Genomic DNA, 17,341 nt, shown 5'->3' with positions numbered 1-17,341 from the left:
GACAAAAAAGACAATACATCAGTGAGTTTGGCCTGCATAGGGTCTAGATGACAAACCCCACACCAAGCCACAAACACCTCCCAGCACCCCGCATAGATGGACAGGTATCTGGTTACAAGGACAACATCAGGCGGCAAGTCAAAAGAATCTAATGTCGCTCAATCTTTGTGCACAGAAGTCTAGGCTTTGGGCATTTTGGGGCATTGTAACTGCAACAAATGATGGACGGAATGCTGAATGATTCAAACATTCTCCCCCAGTCAAGAGATCTAGGTTAAATCCATTGTTCTTTTACCCACTACGCCACCTCAGTTTGGACCCAGCCATATGCAAATCAGTCTTGACCCTGTGCCTCATGGGAACAGTACAGACCGAACTGCAAAGCCAGACCGGAAACAAGCATGCTGGGACCGGTTTCGGGGTGTGTCACCCTTCATCAGCCAAGCTAGCTTGAATCCAGTGGCACAGTGAGCAAGGGACCCACGTCTGGGTATATCCGTCCCACTTAGGGCAAAAAGTGTAACTGCAACAAATGATAGAGGGAATGCTGAATGATTCAAACATTCTCCCCCAGTCAAGAGATCTGGGTTAAATCCATCGTTTTTTTGCCCACTACGCCACCCCAGTTTGGATCCTGCCATATGCAAATCAGTCTTGACCCTGTGCCTCATGGGAACAGTCCAGACTGAACTGCATTTTGGTGCAGGACACTCCTCTATTGAAAAGACACCCCACTGTTGCAAAGAAAGGAGTTTCTCTGGAAAGGGTAGTCAGATCAGAGGGTAAATGCTCAGAAGCTTCGGTTACCACACTCTCCTGGCCCAGTCACGACAAATGACTTTGGCCCGATCAGTACTGACTTTCCTCAAAACGAGACAAAAAATGCAGTGAAAGCTATGCATACAGGACAACTGTGTCCCATCGCAGACATAATGACCTCTTTAGAGAAAACTCCACTGCGTAGAAGCTTTGACACTTTATGTTCGATCAGTGGATTGCTAGATCTGTCCACCACTTTCTAAGATGCTCTGTGCCACCTCAGGAAAGTGAGTGACCCAAAATTTGTCTCACACAAACTCCATTGTGCCAAAGTTTTGACACTGTATGATCGATCAGAGAACTAGCTAGATATTTGCGCTGCTGGTTGTAATACGACTTGACAGTTGTGTTGGCAGATAAGGCTTGTATCAGCCTTCCCTTAATGGTTGGTAGGAAGGCTTTCAAGGCCAAACATATCATCTGAAGCTTCAAAAGGTCAATGTGGAGCTAGTCCCACAAGTGACAACCTAACCCAGCAGTGATGTATCGATCACAACCGTGAAGTCTGGATGGGGAAGCAAGAGGGGCCTGTTGCAGGTCATGTTGGCATTAGTATGCCACCACATGAGGGGTCATTAGTGGTCTCTTGTGAAATCTGGACCAGCGTCAAAAAGCAACCTCTGATGCTGGGCTAATTGCAGCCTAAGGCTCCATTGCAAGGTTCGCAAGTGCGATGTGGTATAAGGGACACAAAGGATGCAAGAGGCCTGAAGCCCAAGAGGCCTAGAACATCCTCTCAGAGACCATAGACTGAGCACGAAATATATCTTGAAACTACCAGATTCGCAGCAGTGGTGGAAAGTCCTTGAATGGCACAGTGTCCAGGATAGTCATTTGAGAAGAATCCTTTGTATAGAGCACAGGTGGAACTTCAGCTACTTTATGTAAAACCAAAGGACAAGAGCCCAGCCATTGCAGGTAGGTTGCCTGTTGACTGACTGTGGTGAGCACGCCTTGAGCAGCTAGTAGTCAACATATGAAGAGCAGCAGCGATCATGGTCAGCACTTTTGTGATCACATGAGGGCCTGTGCTGATGTCAATTGGCAATACCGCAAACTGGAAGTGTTTCTGTGACACTACAGGGCTGGTACATGAAAATACGTGTCCTGCATGCCCAGGGAAAGGATCCAGTTCTCAGAACCCACAGCAGGGAGGAACTGGGTTACAGTCAGCATTTTGAATGTGTCGTTCTTCAGAAAGGCACTCAATGGCTGGAAATCCAGTATAGACTGGAGGCTTCTGTCTTACTCGGGACACAGAAGTAGCATGAATAGCACCCCTCTCTGAATTAGACACCTAATCGGTGGCGATTTTGCCCTTCAGGAGATTGACTCCTTGTATAACTTGCATGGTAGTGTGACACAAATTGCTCTGATGTGGGCGGAAATAAGTAGGAAAGAAATGAAAGGCATGGTGTAGTCCATTTGAACAATTTCTGAGAACCAGTCAGCCGTACGTGGTGGATTTCCAGCCAGGGAGAAAATATTGTATACCGCCAGCTGGCAGGCTGGTCTGGTCTAGAAGGGCAAATCAAAGTGGTTTGGGAGCTGCTCGAGTAGGGATGAAAGATTTGGAGGATAGCTGTTCGTGCTGGTGGAAAAGGCCTCAGATGCCACCAAGTGCTCTGTCACGAAAGGACTGCATTTGCTGATGCATCAGCTGGGAGGCTGGCATTGCCAGTAAGATAGGCTTCTGAAACACAGAATCTTTCCACACCACTCATGAAGTTGCTGACTCTGGACAATTCCTCAAGGACCGATCTGTGGCTAGACTATTTTTGAATCGCTCAAGTGCAGAGTCCGCCTCTCTCCCAGAAGTTTAGGATGATTGAAGGGCATGGCCACAGGGGATACTTGGGCATCCCCTGAGACACCCTTGACTGCATCCAGATGTACCTTCTAAGCACTACACTGGTGCTAATAGCACAGCCTCTACAGACTTTGCTCTCCAGCCCTCCGAGCAACACACTTTGCTGCGTACTGTCGGTTTTGGATTGTTTGGGCCTAGCAAATTTCTGAGGTCCTCTGGAGCAGCTGGTAAGATCTTGCTGGCCATGTCCCGTAAGATATGGGTGTACCTGCCCAGAAGACACACCACATATAAAGAGCTGAGGAAACATTTTCTTTCCAAAGGCACAAATACTCTTCCACTCCTTGTCCTAGGGATTGCAATGAAACGCCTTTAGATTAACTCTATTTATGGATGTCTGAAACACAAGGCTTTCAGGTACTGAATGTTTCGTCAAAACGTCATGGTTATCAGGGGCTGGTCTGTGCAGTCTAGCCACAGGCTTTCTTACCAGGAGGGCTGAACATGGAGTAGAACAAATCATGAAAGGTTCTTGAAGGGCCTTGTTAAATGTTAACAGTGGATCAGATGAAGTCTGATATGGTGGAAGAATTTTTGTCTATAAATTGGCTTTGGTTCACACAGGAGGCATCTGAAAGTCTAACACGTCTGCTGCTTTTCACAGTAGTACAGCAAAAGAGGCACTTTCGTCAAATAGACAGGTCCAGCTCTATATCTGGCGAGGTATCTACTACACTTGCAATTTCCACGGTAAATACAGCTATACTAAAGTGGGGTGGGGATATCAGACTGTCCAACTGCTTGTCATGATCAGTGTTGTGAGGGACACTGGATATGCCCTGTTCAGCACTGGAGCCAAAGAGAGCCTCTATCATCTGATAGTACTGCCATCAAAGTGAAGGAGAGTCTGATGCTGAAGGTCTAGTTGCACAAGTCTGATGCACTAGTTCTGGTTGCATAACCACAGGTCGGTCCTCAGTATTTTCATCACATGACATAGGCTTGGAGGGAAAAGTGAGGCATGGCCTTCTTGAAGGCCGCTCTCTGCTGTGGGGTAGATGACAGCCCAGATATTTCCCAGCATTCCAACACCTGTTCAGAGGCCGATGACATCAGACACTTTCTTCCCATAATGTTCTTGCAACTTTGAGTGACAGGAAGAGTTTGAGCTTGAAAGGGTCTTAGCTAATGATCGAGAATGGCCCTGTGACTTGAAGCAGGACTTCTGTTTCAAACAGGACCTATTCATATGCAGAAAGAAATAACTTCTGATAGTGTCCAGGGGTGGTGCTTCTGGATGGCTCTGGTCCATCACTTCTGGAGTTGTGTGAAGTCACTGTCGAACCATATAGTTGCACACAAGGAGCAGTGCTGAAAAAAAGAATCTCTTGATCCAATCTGATGCCTGGGAATATTCTAAAGATGACGAATCTACCATTAGAAGCAACTAGTAAACACCCGTTTCAATAAATGTGGGTGTAGAATATGGTACTATGATACAACCCAAACATCTTATGGCATTGTAGGTTACCTGTTGGTCAGGTTGCACTTTTCGACCTACCACCCGGAAGGCATTGGTGACAGGGTTGTGGAAGATCTGCACACGGCTGAAGGCTTGTGGCCCTGTACCAGCAGGTACCCATTTTTTGTTGCCATCATCATACTGCATCACCGTAGCCCGGGAAGTGCAAATAACCGTCTCACTAGCAGAAGGGAAACATAAGAATACAATTAAGCAAACATGAGACTCGTTAATCAACATATTATCAACCAGCACAAGACTCATGCCATTGCCCCTGCTGGCTGTGAGAAAAGCCCAATGCATAAAACCCAGAACGGCAAATAACATTCGCCAAATTAATCAGAGAGCCATGCTCAAACATTCACAGTGTAGTGACATGGAGAGACATGAAGGCATCAAGTTAATCACTCTGGCATTTTGGGCAGGTTCTGGCTTCAATGTGGAAGGAAAAATGGAGACTGGTTCGTGGCCAGTGGGGTCTGGTTAGAAACTTTAAGTCCAGGCATTTGGAGGGTGAAGTCTATATGTTTTGCCTCTTCCATGCGCACCATAAGGTTTAAAAAATGTATCCAGGGGTGGCCTGTATGGGGCCCAAGGATTGAATCGTGTTAAGAAGAGCTGGAGAAGTGTATTGCCTTCAGGAGGAGGTGAGAAAGAGGAACGATCATCAGCTCCAGGCTTATGGAGAAAGATGTTCGATGTGCAGACAGGTTTCAGCTGTGGGGGTGGTATGGTTACGGGACAGGAAAGCAGAACATAGCAGGATGGAGGGCAGCATGTGCTGGTGGGCCCGTGGGGCAGCACACAGGGACATGAGATGGGACTGTGAGGATAGGTGCCATCTTCGAAGGGAATGGAAAGTGCGCTTCTGAGCTCTGAAGGAAGCTGGGGAAAGAGTGGTGTCAGCAGCCTGCTAACAGGTGATGCTTTAGTTTGCAGGACTGGCGCAGGGAGAGGGCAGAGAAGATAACACTTCCCAGAGATCAGAAGTTGGATAATGAAAGAAAAGGGTAACATTAATTTCCCCCTCAGCTACAATGTAAGCTAGGGTGTTGATAAAATGGTATATGGCGAGAGGCAAGTGATGAAGTTGTTTTGAGGGTTGTGGGCAGTTTGAGGGATAACACTGAGCAGGCCTTGAACAATCCACTCGACCACTCGCGAGCCATTTCTAGCATTTACTCGACCTTGCTGGCCAGTTAATTTAAACTGAAAGGAACAGGTGTTCTGTTCATTCGGAAAGTAAATAAGCAATAAAGACGCCTTTAAATCTTGTTTTTGTCTTGACACATTTGCTGTCTGTTCAAGGTCAAATGTCAGTTTCTCGTTTTACTAATTGTTGCTTATCTGTTCCTGCAAAACATTTTTTATTTTTCTTTCTCTTACTATAGTTAGTGCTTTTTGTCAAGAGAGTTATCTGAAAATAATTGTGAAACAAAAGGCTGTAAAATGTCAGTTTTTTTCCTAACTAAATATTTAAACAGCTTGGAAATGAATAGTAATTCAGAAGTGTGATGCAAACAAAGATTTACACAGGAGCAAAACAAATTACAACACATTACTTGGTGATTTGCAGTTATCATATTTGCAGAAACTCGATTTCCAGACACTGTACACAATATTGTTTTAAAACCACATGTCGGTGGAAAATTCTGTGGGCATTTCAATGTAAAATTTGCTTATAGCAAATGAGTGTGCTGCTACTTCATGCTTCAGTTATGTACGTATTTAGGATGTACGACATTACAACGCGGTTCTTACTACGCAACTCCCATTACACCACATGCTATTACAACGCAAGCCATTACAACGCATGTACCATTACAGCGTAAATTACTTTTCCAACACCGCAGGGTGCTTATCTCAGGGAAGGTGCTGGTCAGTGAGGCATATGTGTTGCAATGGCATGCGTTGCAATGGAATTTGCGTTGTATTAGCTGAGTTGTAAAAGCATTGCGTTCTAATGCGGGCATGGCATGGATGTTTCCCCTTTATTAATAGTGACAGTTTTAAAACATGAGTTCAGAAACATTTCTGCCCCTGCACTGATGGCAATGCGGTAAATGAACTAAGGCAAGTCAGCGGTCATGTGCATCCTATATGTGGCTAGATTTGTACAATATATGGAGCAAAAGTTAGTCTATTAAACCGAACAAGAGTTTCCTTTACAGCAGTATTTAAAGGTGCTCTCTTATGTGATAAAGAAAAAAATGGTGTCTATAAGAGTGAGACCCGTTGGCATGTTTGGTAATCCTGCCCCAAGTGTTTGAATATATGACTGCATGCACGAGTGTTTGTGTGCAGTTCTTTTTTTATTGATAAATCTGTTTATTGTTTTGCAGAATTTACATCTTGTAGACAGGCAAAAGTCATCAAATAACATCGACCATACCGTAAAATATTAGGCAACAACAGATGAGCATGACCATGGACCAGGAACCCTCCCCCCACCCACATACAGTGATGGCTTAGTGCCAATTTGAACCGTGATACAATAAACAGCTTCATGCTTTGGAGATATAGGTCCAGTGGTATGGTGCACAGAGTCTACGCAGAGTCTTCAGGATACATGCATGTACAGAAGTTAGAAAGAGAACAGTAAAAGGGGCAGAACTCAAGAAACCCCTAATAACCAAGAACAGCAGCATAGTCCGACATTTAAGTGTGTATCCCGCATTGTTTCCCCACCGCCCCCCCACCCCCGGCATCCCAGCCCAGCACTAGCCATCCTGAGCGTCAGATAGTACACAGGCATCTACGCGGCAAGCAACTGATCCTTGGTGGCCTATTCAGCAATCCACAGGAGAGCGCCTCCCCCATGTATGGGATGTCCCCCCGCGGTGTCCCCCCCCCCGATCCGCACCAAGACCTGTAAGAGACCCTCCCATTGGGTCGCAATAGGCGTCTTCCGGAGTCCTAGTGTTTGCTCTCTCAGGAGAGCTATTCCCTCCGCCTTGGCCCACGCCTGGAGCGAACACCGCCACGCCTGTATGTGCGGCGGGTCTGGCGCCTTCCAACGTTTAGTGAGTAGTCATTTAGCCACCACCAGCCCCAAGTCGAGGAAGCGGGAGGTAACTTTCGTGGACGGCGTTTTGCGAAAGAGGTGCAGCAGGTAAACGGGCCATTCAAATGGTATGGTACGGCCCGTTCACGTATGCAGCGCCTCTTGAATTGCCTCCCAGTAGGGGTGTAGCTTGTGGCAACTCCACAGCATGTGTACTAACCACTCTCCCAACTCCGCGCAGCGAGGGCAGACCGTATCTGTGCAGTTAAAGTACATGTTGATCGTTTCGGGTGTAAGGTATGCCCTGTGAAGTATAAACAGCTGTATTTGGCGGAATCGCACGTTTCTGGGTATGCGCGTTGGACTCTGTAGCAACTTGCCACATACCCTAGTGGCCGCGCTAGGTCTGTTTCCCATTTGCGGCGGAGTGGTTCCAGGCTAATCGGTGCGTGTGTGCGGAGGAATGCCGCAAACCACCGAATCAAGTGCCTACCTCTCCCCATAACATGGAGATACTGCATGATAAGGTGTTGGCTCGGTTCCTCCTTCATGTCCCCCCAGCTAGCGGTCAGTGTCGCAATCAGGGAACGGTGTCTGAGGAAATGCCCAGGTGGTAGCCCCGCCTCGTCAACCAGGGATTCATACGACATGAGGTTGCCGTCCCGATAGAGGTCTCCCAGGGTCTGTATGTCCGCTTGGTGCCACTCCACAAGCTCAGAAGATGTGAGCGCCCCCAGCCCGCTGGGGGAGCCCTCCAGTGGTATGGCCGGTGTGTAGGGGACCAGAGTTCTGGTAAGGTATAGACTGCGGCGGTAGCATATGTAGGCCACCACCATGAGGAGTGGCGTCGGCTTTGGGGCTTTCGTGGCAGGGTGAAAGAGTTTGGTAATGTCAGCTAGAGAGAGGGGAGGTGCTATGGTCGCGGTGTCGTCGCGGCCTTTGTCTGCTAGCCAGCGGGCTATCCATTGTAGTTGCGCTGCCAGATAATGTTCAAAGCACGGCGCAGCCAGGCCTCCCTGGTCGGTGGGCAAGTACAATTTGGGCAACGCTACCCTGTGACGCGCACTACCCCAGAGGAAATCCCGGAGTGACTGAGTGAGTGTGGTGAAGAAGGCCGCCGGGATATATACTGGTAGGTTGGCAAAGTAGTACAGGCTACCCTGCCAGTGACTGTTAGTGGGAGCGTGTTCCAAAATCGTATTTGGGACTTAATTGCTGTTACAGCCGTGCCCAGGTTGCCCTCAATGAGGTCCGCCGGTTGGCGATATATCTGAACTCCTAAGTAACAGAAAGTGTCCGCTTTCCACTGTACACACACGCCGTCCAGGATTTAGCCCGGGTCCTGGATGTCTCCACCGAACGCATAGAGGCAGGACTTGGTGGCGTTCACCCTAAGGCCCGAGAGAGCGGCGAAGTCGAGCAATATGTGCTCCAGCTTGGCCGGGATGTTACTCACATCTCTTACGCAGACCAAGAGGTTGTCCGCATAGTGACACCGGATGCGGCGTCGCGTCCCCCAAGGAGATACCATCTCCAAGTGTCGTACGCAGAGCCGCAGCTAGGGGCTCAATTGCCAGCGCAAACAGGAGGGGCGAGAGCAGGCACCCCTGCCTGGTGCCCCCTGCAAATTGGCATTGCTTCAGAAATATAGGGCCCAGTTTTCACCCTCACTGTGGGATTCTTGTGCAGGAGTGCGACCATCTGGAGAAACCCCAGGCCCAGCCCATAGCGCATCAGCACTGCCGCAAGGTAGCCCCATTCCAGACAATCAAAGGATTTTTTGAGGTCCAGCACAAGACAACCCTCCCTAGGCCACCCCTGCATGCTATCTGACGCCACAATGAAGAACCGCGGCAAGTTCAGTGAGTTACAAAGCCATTCTGATCACTGTGTACTAACACAGGTACTACCGGCACCAGGTACTCCGCCAACACCGTGGCGAATATTTTATAATCCACGTTAAGCAGAGCCAGGGGTCGGTATGATCCCAGATTCTCGGGATCCCGGTTTGGTTTGAGCAGGGACACCAGGTAGGCCTCATGCATTGAAGGGGGCAGGGTGCGCTCCTCGAGAGCTGTGGAGTAAAGAGTGTGCAATTTCGACACTAGGGACTCCCGGTAGGCCCTATAGTATCCAGCGGGGAGGCCATCCGGCTCCGGCGCCTTCCCAGAGGCCATGGAGCCGGTCGCCTCCCCGATTTCCTCCAAAGTGAGGGGAAGTCAAGCAACTCTTGGTGGTCTTCGGGAACTGTGGGCAAGTGGACAGTCTCCAGGAATCAGTCCATCTCGGGCCCGAGCAGCACCCCAAGGATCTGTACAGTTGCGCGTAATGGTCGGACATCACCTTGTGTATCTCACACTGCGTGTATACCAGTGGCCCCTGATGCGTGCGTATGGCCCCAATGGGGGCGTGGGTGCTCTCCTGCTTGAGCAGCCAAGCCAATAGGCAACCCGCCGTGTCGGCTTTGGCATGCGTGCGGGCCGTGTGGGCTGTATAATTATGGCATCGCAGACGCTCCATGAGTTCTGCATGATGCGTCCGAAGGCGCGCCAGATGGACTGAGTGGCGACCTCCGCCCTCACGTTCGTATTTGAGTAATTGCAATTCGAGGCGAGTAAGTGACAACGCCAGGTGTTTTGGTATGTTCCACATTGCACCAAGGCAGTGACCCCTGATAGCCGTTTTATGGGCATCCCACTCCACCAATACGTCACTCGCCGTCCCGTCGTTCAGTTCAAAATACTCCAGGATAGCCATCCCCAGGGATGTACGGAATTCCGGATCCTCCAGTGCAGCCGGTTGGAGACGCCAGGTGGGGACAGGGGGGCGGCCGGGGTCCCAGTTCAGCCGCAGCCTCAGGGGATTGTGGTCAGAATGTGTCCGCCCCAAATATTCAGTGTCCTCAAATCAACAGGATTAGTGTTTGGGAGCCCACCACCCTGTCTAATCGCACGTGAAGGTCGTTTACTGCGGAGTAATAAGAATAAATACGGTCATCAGGATGTAGGCTGCGCCACACATCCAGCAATGCCCAGTGCGATAACTAGTCAGTCAGCGAGGGCCTGTGCGTTCGAAACAGCCGTTGTGGTACGGAGGGGTAGAAAGCAGGGGCGTAACACAGGCCCCGCAGCCCCCGCGATGCGGGGGGGCCCCCACGCTCCAGGGGCCCCCTCACTCAGTGGAGCCAGCAAGCCTTTTGTCTTCATTAATTAAATGGTGCGTGCACGCACCATTTAATTAATGAAGACAAGAGGCTTGCTGGCACCGTCCGCTGAGTGAGGGGGCCCCTGGAGCACCACGATCTCTTCTGGCTCTTGATGCACACGCCCGGCCTCTGAGCGGAGGCTGTCCTCTTCGTTAATTTAATGGTGCGTGTCGCGCAGATGTCTCCGCGTCTGCGCGCCGCGCAGCCTTCAGGGTGGGGCTGGTGAGTATTGTCAGTCATGCGCATTGAGCAGCGCAATGAAAAGTGCGCGTGACAAGTGATGTGAGGGCGGCATCCCAGGGAGACTACTAGAAGGACCTTGCGGCGCCGGCCATAATTTAATTATTACCTGCCCGCCTTGCTCTGTCTTCTGCTGCCCGCTCGCGCCTGTTTCTTAAGCTGCAGGCCAGGCCTCGGCTCAGGTGAGTCAGTCTGCCCAAGGCAGTAGTGTGTTTTAATGTGCGTCCCCCTTTGTTATGGTGCGTTAATACCAATCTGCTGATTGGGGGGGGGGCAAAAACTACCAAGCAGACAAAATTCAAAACACTGGCGCCAATACAAGTAAACACCAAGGACAGCGTATTTTAATCGCACGGTGAGTTTAGCGGTTCGAAGCACTGGACTGCTGCTATATGTGGACTGCTGCTATATGTGATCTTCTGCCACAGATTACTATGGTGGCGCTACAAATGGCCGAGAGCACGCCCTCAACAGCCCCCAGTGTCATGTACTCTAATTCATCTCTCCCACAGACTCACACCTCATGCAACTGACCCCAGAAATCCAAAAGCACATAAAAGGCCAAGCTAAAACATTAATCAACTGATTTTACGCTACTACACCTCTCCAACCTGCTTTCTCCCGTCTATCCAAAAGATTTAAAACACAACCTGCTTTAAACTTTCACTCAGACTCCGACTGTGCCGCCCCGCCCAGGAAATAACAGCTACCACTAAACTAAACACACACCACTCCCGCCCTACAAAATAAAGCGTTTAGCACACTCGGGTTTGATTTACCCGCACCTCAGAAGCAATTACAACAAACATCCATTTTCACACACTCTTGGAAGACATCATTGCCGCAGATGGCATACACACCGCAGCTCAAGTCATGCACAGACTCCACATGGTCTTTAGTGTCCAGCTATCACTTACACTTCCTTAAATATGTAACGTTTCCTGAAACCCCCTACCCAGCGTGATAAGCACACGTGCCACCCAAACAGTATGAACACAGCCCAACCCCCTCATCGCCTACTATCCCGATACATCAATCACTTAAATAACACCTCACGCGTTATATGTCCAGCATGCAGGCAAACACACCAGTCAAAAATACTACCTCGAATAAAACCCAGGAAACAACCAGAAGCTAATTCAAGACAAACCCAACACAACCATCTGCCCAAGAAAACACATGATCATAACTCTAATTATAAGCCAACATACCAGCAGTGGTGCAGCTAGTAAGTCACGGGCCCTAGTGCAAAGGAGGAAATGGGCCACTGACTTCTGTTTGAACTGTGAACAAAAAGCAACAATCAAGGGTCAGTGAGTCGCTCAGGCGTCTCTGACCAGTACGCGCACACCACGGCCTGAGCCTCTTCTTTAATTAAATGATGCGCGGCTGCGGCGTACAGATGTCTCCGGGGTCTTCAGGGTGGGGGATACAGATTAGCATGAAGGTGAGAATTGGGTCTGTAGTCAAATACACAGGTTAGTGTGAAGGTGAGGATTCGATTATGATCGGGGTCAGTTTTGCATATTAGGGTCAAGGTTCAGGGTTGTAAAAGCAGAAAAAGAAAATCTGAACCAAATGATTCAAACTACTGCTTAAATCGACTTACAAGGACATTTTCGAACTATTTACAACCAAACCTTTTGATTTGAACGAGATGCTGTTCAAACTACTTTCTTCTACTAGTCTTAGAATCATAAATGCACCAGAAACTTTCGAACTTTTAAGTCTTTTTGTTGATGCAACTCAAAGGAACTAACATTGTATATAAACTATCAAGAGGTGCTTCGCAAACAACACGCATGCACACAGGCAGTAAGCGCAATGAACACCAACAAAGCAGATGCACAATAGAGAAGCACGTCTGCAATAACCCAAAAGGCACTAAAAGGCTTTTTTTCCCTAGTTTTATATAGTGCAAACTCGACTCGAAGGCATCAGAGCGCTTTACATAAGCACCGGTTGCATCACAGACGGACGCATTCATTTTTTTGTTAGGCACGGGGATATGAAGTGATTTACCCAGAATCACAGGATGTTGAGGGTCCCCAGTTTCGAGGTCGACCGCTCTCTTTGATAACAATGCACATACCCGAAAAGAATGATCACCAACACTGCATACACTCTAGCATGAAGGCTCTATATCAACAATGCATGGACACTGTGCCAACAATGCATATACAAACACGAAAACCCATCTAATAATGTAACACAAGCACTTAGAATCTATTTACTAAGGATGCTTATGCCATGAACACTAGAATAGTAAACCTATATAGGAAAACACTAAGAACATCTCTGCAAACACTGTGTATAAGAAGAGCTGCCCCATATTAAATACTAAATGCTCTTTCCACCAGTAACGTGCATGCCAAAATGTAGACCTTTGCTTATTGCGCTATAGGTAAGCGTAGAACTGATATTTTCCTTTAGCAGTATATCTGTTCGAATGCGAAGGTCCATTCCTTCATACGCTCATGGTACATACAGAGGCCAGCTATCCCTAAACACCACCTTCAAGAGACAATAGGGCTTTACACACTGCACATAATCACACACTAGAGACCCCTATACTGCACAAAAACCATCACTGGGGGAGGGACGGTCATAACTGAAAACACCATGGGCTCTCACTTACTTCACACGAATAAACATATGGCGTACGGCAAGGAGGGAGCAACTGGACAGATGTCAAGGATTAGCTTTTAGCAGTTAAAGTTTGAAAACAAATGGTAAAATTCAGATGAATGGATGATTTTGGGATCTTGTGTTTTTAGCCAATCAATGCCCATAAATCAAATTTGTTAATGACAAAAGTTTGCAACAACCTCGTATATTTTATGGGCTTAGGAATCGTACTTGTAATAGCGTAAAATACTTTAAGTGATGCATAAAAATGCCTGTGTGTATAACTCAAACACTGGTATGTCACCAGATAACTATTATGCCATTGCTGTAACTCAGCACAACTTTGCTTCTAGCAATAGGTTTTCCATCCTATATTTAACTGGCAAAGTGACTTGTACATTTTAGTTAATTTTATAAACTAGGCGTCCAGTTAGCAATTTTACTATGGCTGTCATTCTGAAAATGTTATACTATTACAAACCCTAAAATCCCTTTGTGCCAGCATTCCTGCCCTGCCCTACAACCCCTCTGACTAACAATCTACTCATGTGTTTCTGGGTCTTTTCTCTCAGTCCTGCATACAAGGTGCTCATGAATAATACTGTTAGGCAATATCATGAGAGAGGAGTGTAGGTGGTAGGCTGATATGGAGCAAGGAAATAGAGAAAGAGAAATTAGCGGAAACACCTTGTGTCTTGTACCATATTCTTTATAAAGAAGTCAATATACTTCCCTAAAGGTTCCAGAATCGAACCACAACCGGATAGGATGGGTCTGCCTGGTGGTGTTTCCAGATTCTTGTGGATCTTGGGGAGGGTGTATAGGACCGGGGACCTGGGGTTTTTGCTGTTGAGAAAGGTGAATTCATGTTTACTAATGTAACCTTCTTCTAAAGCCATTTTGGTAATCGTGAGGATGAGATCACTGATGTCTTGTAGGGGGTTGCACATTAGGCGTTCATATTGAGATGTGTTATTCAGTTGGCGGTGAATTTCATTGTCGTAGGCGGTTTTGTCCTGTAGGACGATACCACCTCCCTTGTCACAGGGTTTTATAACCACATCGTCCAGGTTTTTTAGAGTGTCAAGGCTGTGTCTTTCTTCTAGACTAACATTAAAAGGTGTGAACCTGTAGTTAGTTTTTATTTCATTGAAGTCTTTTAGTACAAGGTGTTCAAATGCAATGACTTCCGGGGGCATAGAGCCACTTGGCGGGTTAAATGTGGACTTGGGTCGTAATCCTGTACTGTCAGTTTTGGTGGTTGTCTCTTTATCCTGGAAAAATACATTCAATCTTACTTTTCTAAAAAACTGAAGAATTTCGGTATGGATGTTGAACCAGTTAGGTTTATCCGTAATGACAAAAGACAGGCCTCTGCTAAGTAGGGCAATATCAGTAGAAGCCAGTTGGTGTTTGGATAAGTTAACAAGCATTTACAATGCAATGGTCTCGGCATTGTTAAAGTTAGAGCTATTGGCATTGCTCATGACATTATTTTTGTTTGTTTTTGTTGTTTTAAAACATTTAAAGAAACGGCATTGTCATGAGCAATGGCAATAGCTCTAACTTTAACAATGCCGAGCCACAGTCCCTTTCGCCCACTCTCCATTGTCAGCTTGCTGTCCCTGCCCCTCCCACCCGGAGGGTAGACAGACGTGGCTAGAGAAGCAAGGAGGAGATGGGGCCGTAAGCTGACAACTCAAGGTGGGGAATCAGCTCTGGCTAGCAAATGGACAATGGAGGGAATGAATGGGGGAAGTACATGGACAAAGGGGTGGTGGGGAGCAAGAAGAGCAAGGTAAGGTGGGTGAGGAGGAACCAACAACGGCAACTTAGAGATGGTGAAAAAGAGGAATACATCAGGGAGAGACGTACAAAAGAGACAGCTGGAAAGCACAGGTAGTCTCAGGGTGCTTCAACAAAACCCAAAAAACGTATTGTCTGAAACGTGAGTAACACGTCCATGCTCCAGGGTAGGAAAACACATAAAAGTTTAAAGAAAGCCTACATAAGCTGACTAATGAGAAAATAAATAAGAGGCATAATGAAGGCAACCAGGGTAAGCAATAGGTGGGCTCTAAGCCTACTGTAAGCTACCAAAATGTCTCGCAACAGACAGAGCATGTGCTAGAGTACCATGGCTCCCAATGCAGAAACGGAAAAAGGCCTACTGCCCTGTTTAGGCAGTGAAACAGTGCCATGATTAGGGTGCAGATGCCCCTCACCCCGTCTGGACTCCTTGCCACTGCACCTGCTGCATTACTGATGGTTCGATCTGTTGTGTGGAGAGTGTACTTGAAGGTTGAAGGAGCATGTGTGTAGACTTGAGGAAGGATCTCGAGTGGAGGGTGGACAGCCGATGTACATAGTGGAGAGCAAGGGTGGACAATGCATCTAGATGGGGGGGGGGGGGGAGACTATTGTGCAGTGGAGACAATGGAAAGAGGATGAACAGAATGAATAGCAAATTCCCAGTGTGACAGCAAAAATGGAGAGTGGGTGTGGACCATGGAGGGCTGATGTTCATGGTGAGAGAAAAGATATACATTCTACACCGTAGATGTGGTGAAGTGTTGAGAATGGATACTGCACAGTATGGAGAGAGCAAATGATGGATAAAGAAAATGTGCAGGCTTAAGAACAGATGAACAGGGTGTAGAGTATTTGCACTGTTTAGTTTAAAAAAAACGTGGAAGGTAAAGAACAGGGTAGATTGTAGATGTGGATAGAAAAATACCAAATGTATTCGAAAATATGGCTCAGAGCGAAAGGTATCCCTGTGCCCTCTTGTTTAAAAAATAGGAAACGTTTCAAAGCTCTCACCTTGGGGGATGGGGAGGATGCCTCGTTAGTCTCGGTTTCTCCCTACTTATCTCACTACACGCAATCCCTTCCTGCCGGTTTAACATCCTACACCTTTGCCAATTTAATCGCAGCAAAAACAGATACAGCTAGAGATATATTTATTTCCTAAGGATAACACCAAAACGCTCTGCTCGAACCCTCTGCATGTCCCTCGGTTTCAACAACATGACCTGGAAGTGGAACAAAGACCAGAGGGCGCGTAACCTGCCTGCTGGATTGACCACAACAATCCATTTGCTGATTGGCCTAAACGACCTGGAGGAGGGCAGATGTCACAAGGTTGGTTGAAGGGGAGCCGGTGTCCATTATACAACAACAATCTTTATTAGATCGAAGAATGTAAAAAAAAAAGACAGACAAATCTCCAGGACCTGGTTCGAGGCCCAGCCCACCGGCAAACTGATCTGAGAAAAACAAGGCATGCATGCAGGGGGAAAAAAAGTCCAGACCAAAGCGAACGGCAACTAGCAGCTTTGAAAATGATTGGAGATTAATGCCGGTCAAAGGCACAGATGGCAGAAAGGCACAGATGGCAGAAAGGCACAGAAACGAATGGCACAGAAGGGCACCAAAAACGACAGGAGCAGAGGGCAGAAAGGCACAGACAGAGAGAAAAATGAGTGGCGCAGAGAGGCACAAAAAAACGAGGGTAAAACGAGAGGGACAGAGGGCAGGACACAAAAACAAGTGGCAGAGGGCAGAAGGGCACCAAAAACGACAGGAGCAGAGGGCAGAAGGGCACAGTATTTCTGTGATTATTTTGCAGAGTTCACTCTGTGTAACCAGTGCACGCCGGTCAGTGAGAATACAGACCAGGGACGAGACGTTTCCCTGTAACGACCACGGCACGTTGCACTCGGGCGTGTATGACGTGCCTCGGTGATGAGACATCATCCGAACTACACCCACATGGCATCACAGCTTCGCCTGGAATGCCGTGTCCACTTAAAAAATGCAGGAAATGAGTTTGCATTGACGGTTGTCATACAGCTCTACGGCAAATATCACGCCGAACTTTTAATGTCCTAGCACACTGGGACCCCTGGCAGCCTTGAACCCGCTCCCTCCTTACCTCCGCATGAAAGCGGAGCTTCGCTTTCTCCCTCCCAGAGCTCCCCAAGTCGCACGCGCTCCCAATCACCAGTGAGTCATCGCTGCAGCAATTAAAAGAAATTATTCACCGCGCATGCGCACCACGGTTATACACAACCCGGCCCACCCGAGATCAATCGGATTCGCCATAGTCCC

At 47.8% G+C, this 17,341-nt stretch overlaps 1 protein-coding gene across 1 annotated transcript in view; it reads right to left on the bottom strand.

Annotated features, from left to right (window-relative positions):
- Positions 1-17,341, bottom strand: part of VASP (vasodilator stimulated phosphoprotein) — a 1,088,669-nt gene that overhangs the window by 974,890 nt on the left and 96,438 nt on the right. The window contains exon 2 of the mRNA XM_085625566.1: positions 4,161-4,332. Coding sequence (XP_085481692.1) covers positions 4,161-4,332 — 172 coding nt within the window. The remainder of the gene's footprint in view (positions 1-4,160; positions 4,333-17,341) is intronic.

This window comes from Triturus cristatus, chromosome 9 (assembly GCF_964204655.1).
Source record: "Triturus cristatus chromosome 9, aTriCri1.1, whole genome shotgun sequence".
Classification (NCBI taxonomy): Eukaryota; Metazoa; Chordata; class Amphibia; order Caudata; family Salamandridae; genus Triturus; species Triturus cristatus.
This window is presented reverse-complemented; position numbering and strand designations above follow the sequence as displayed.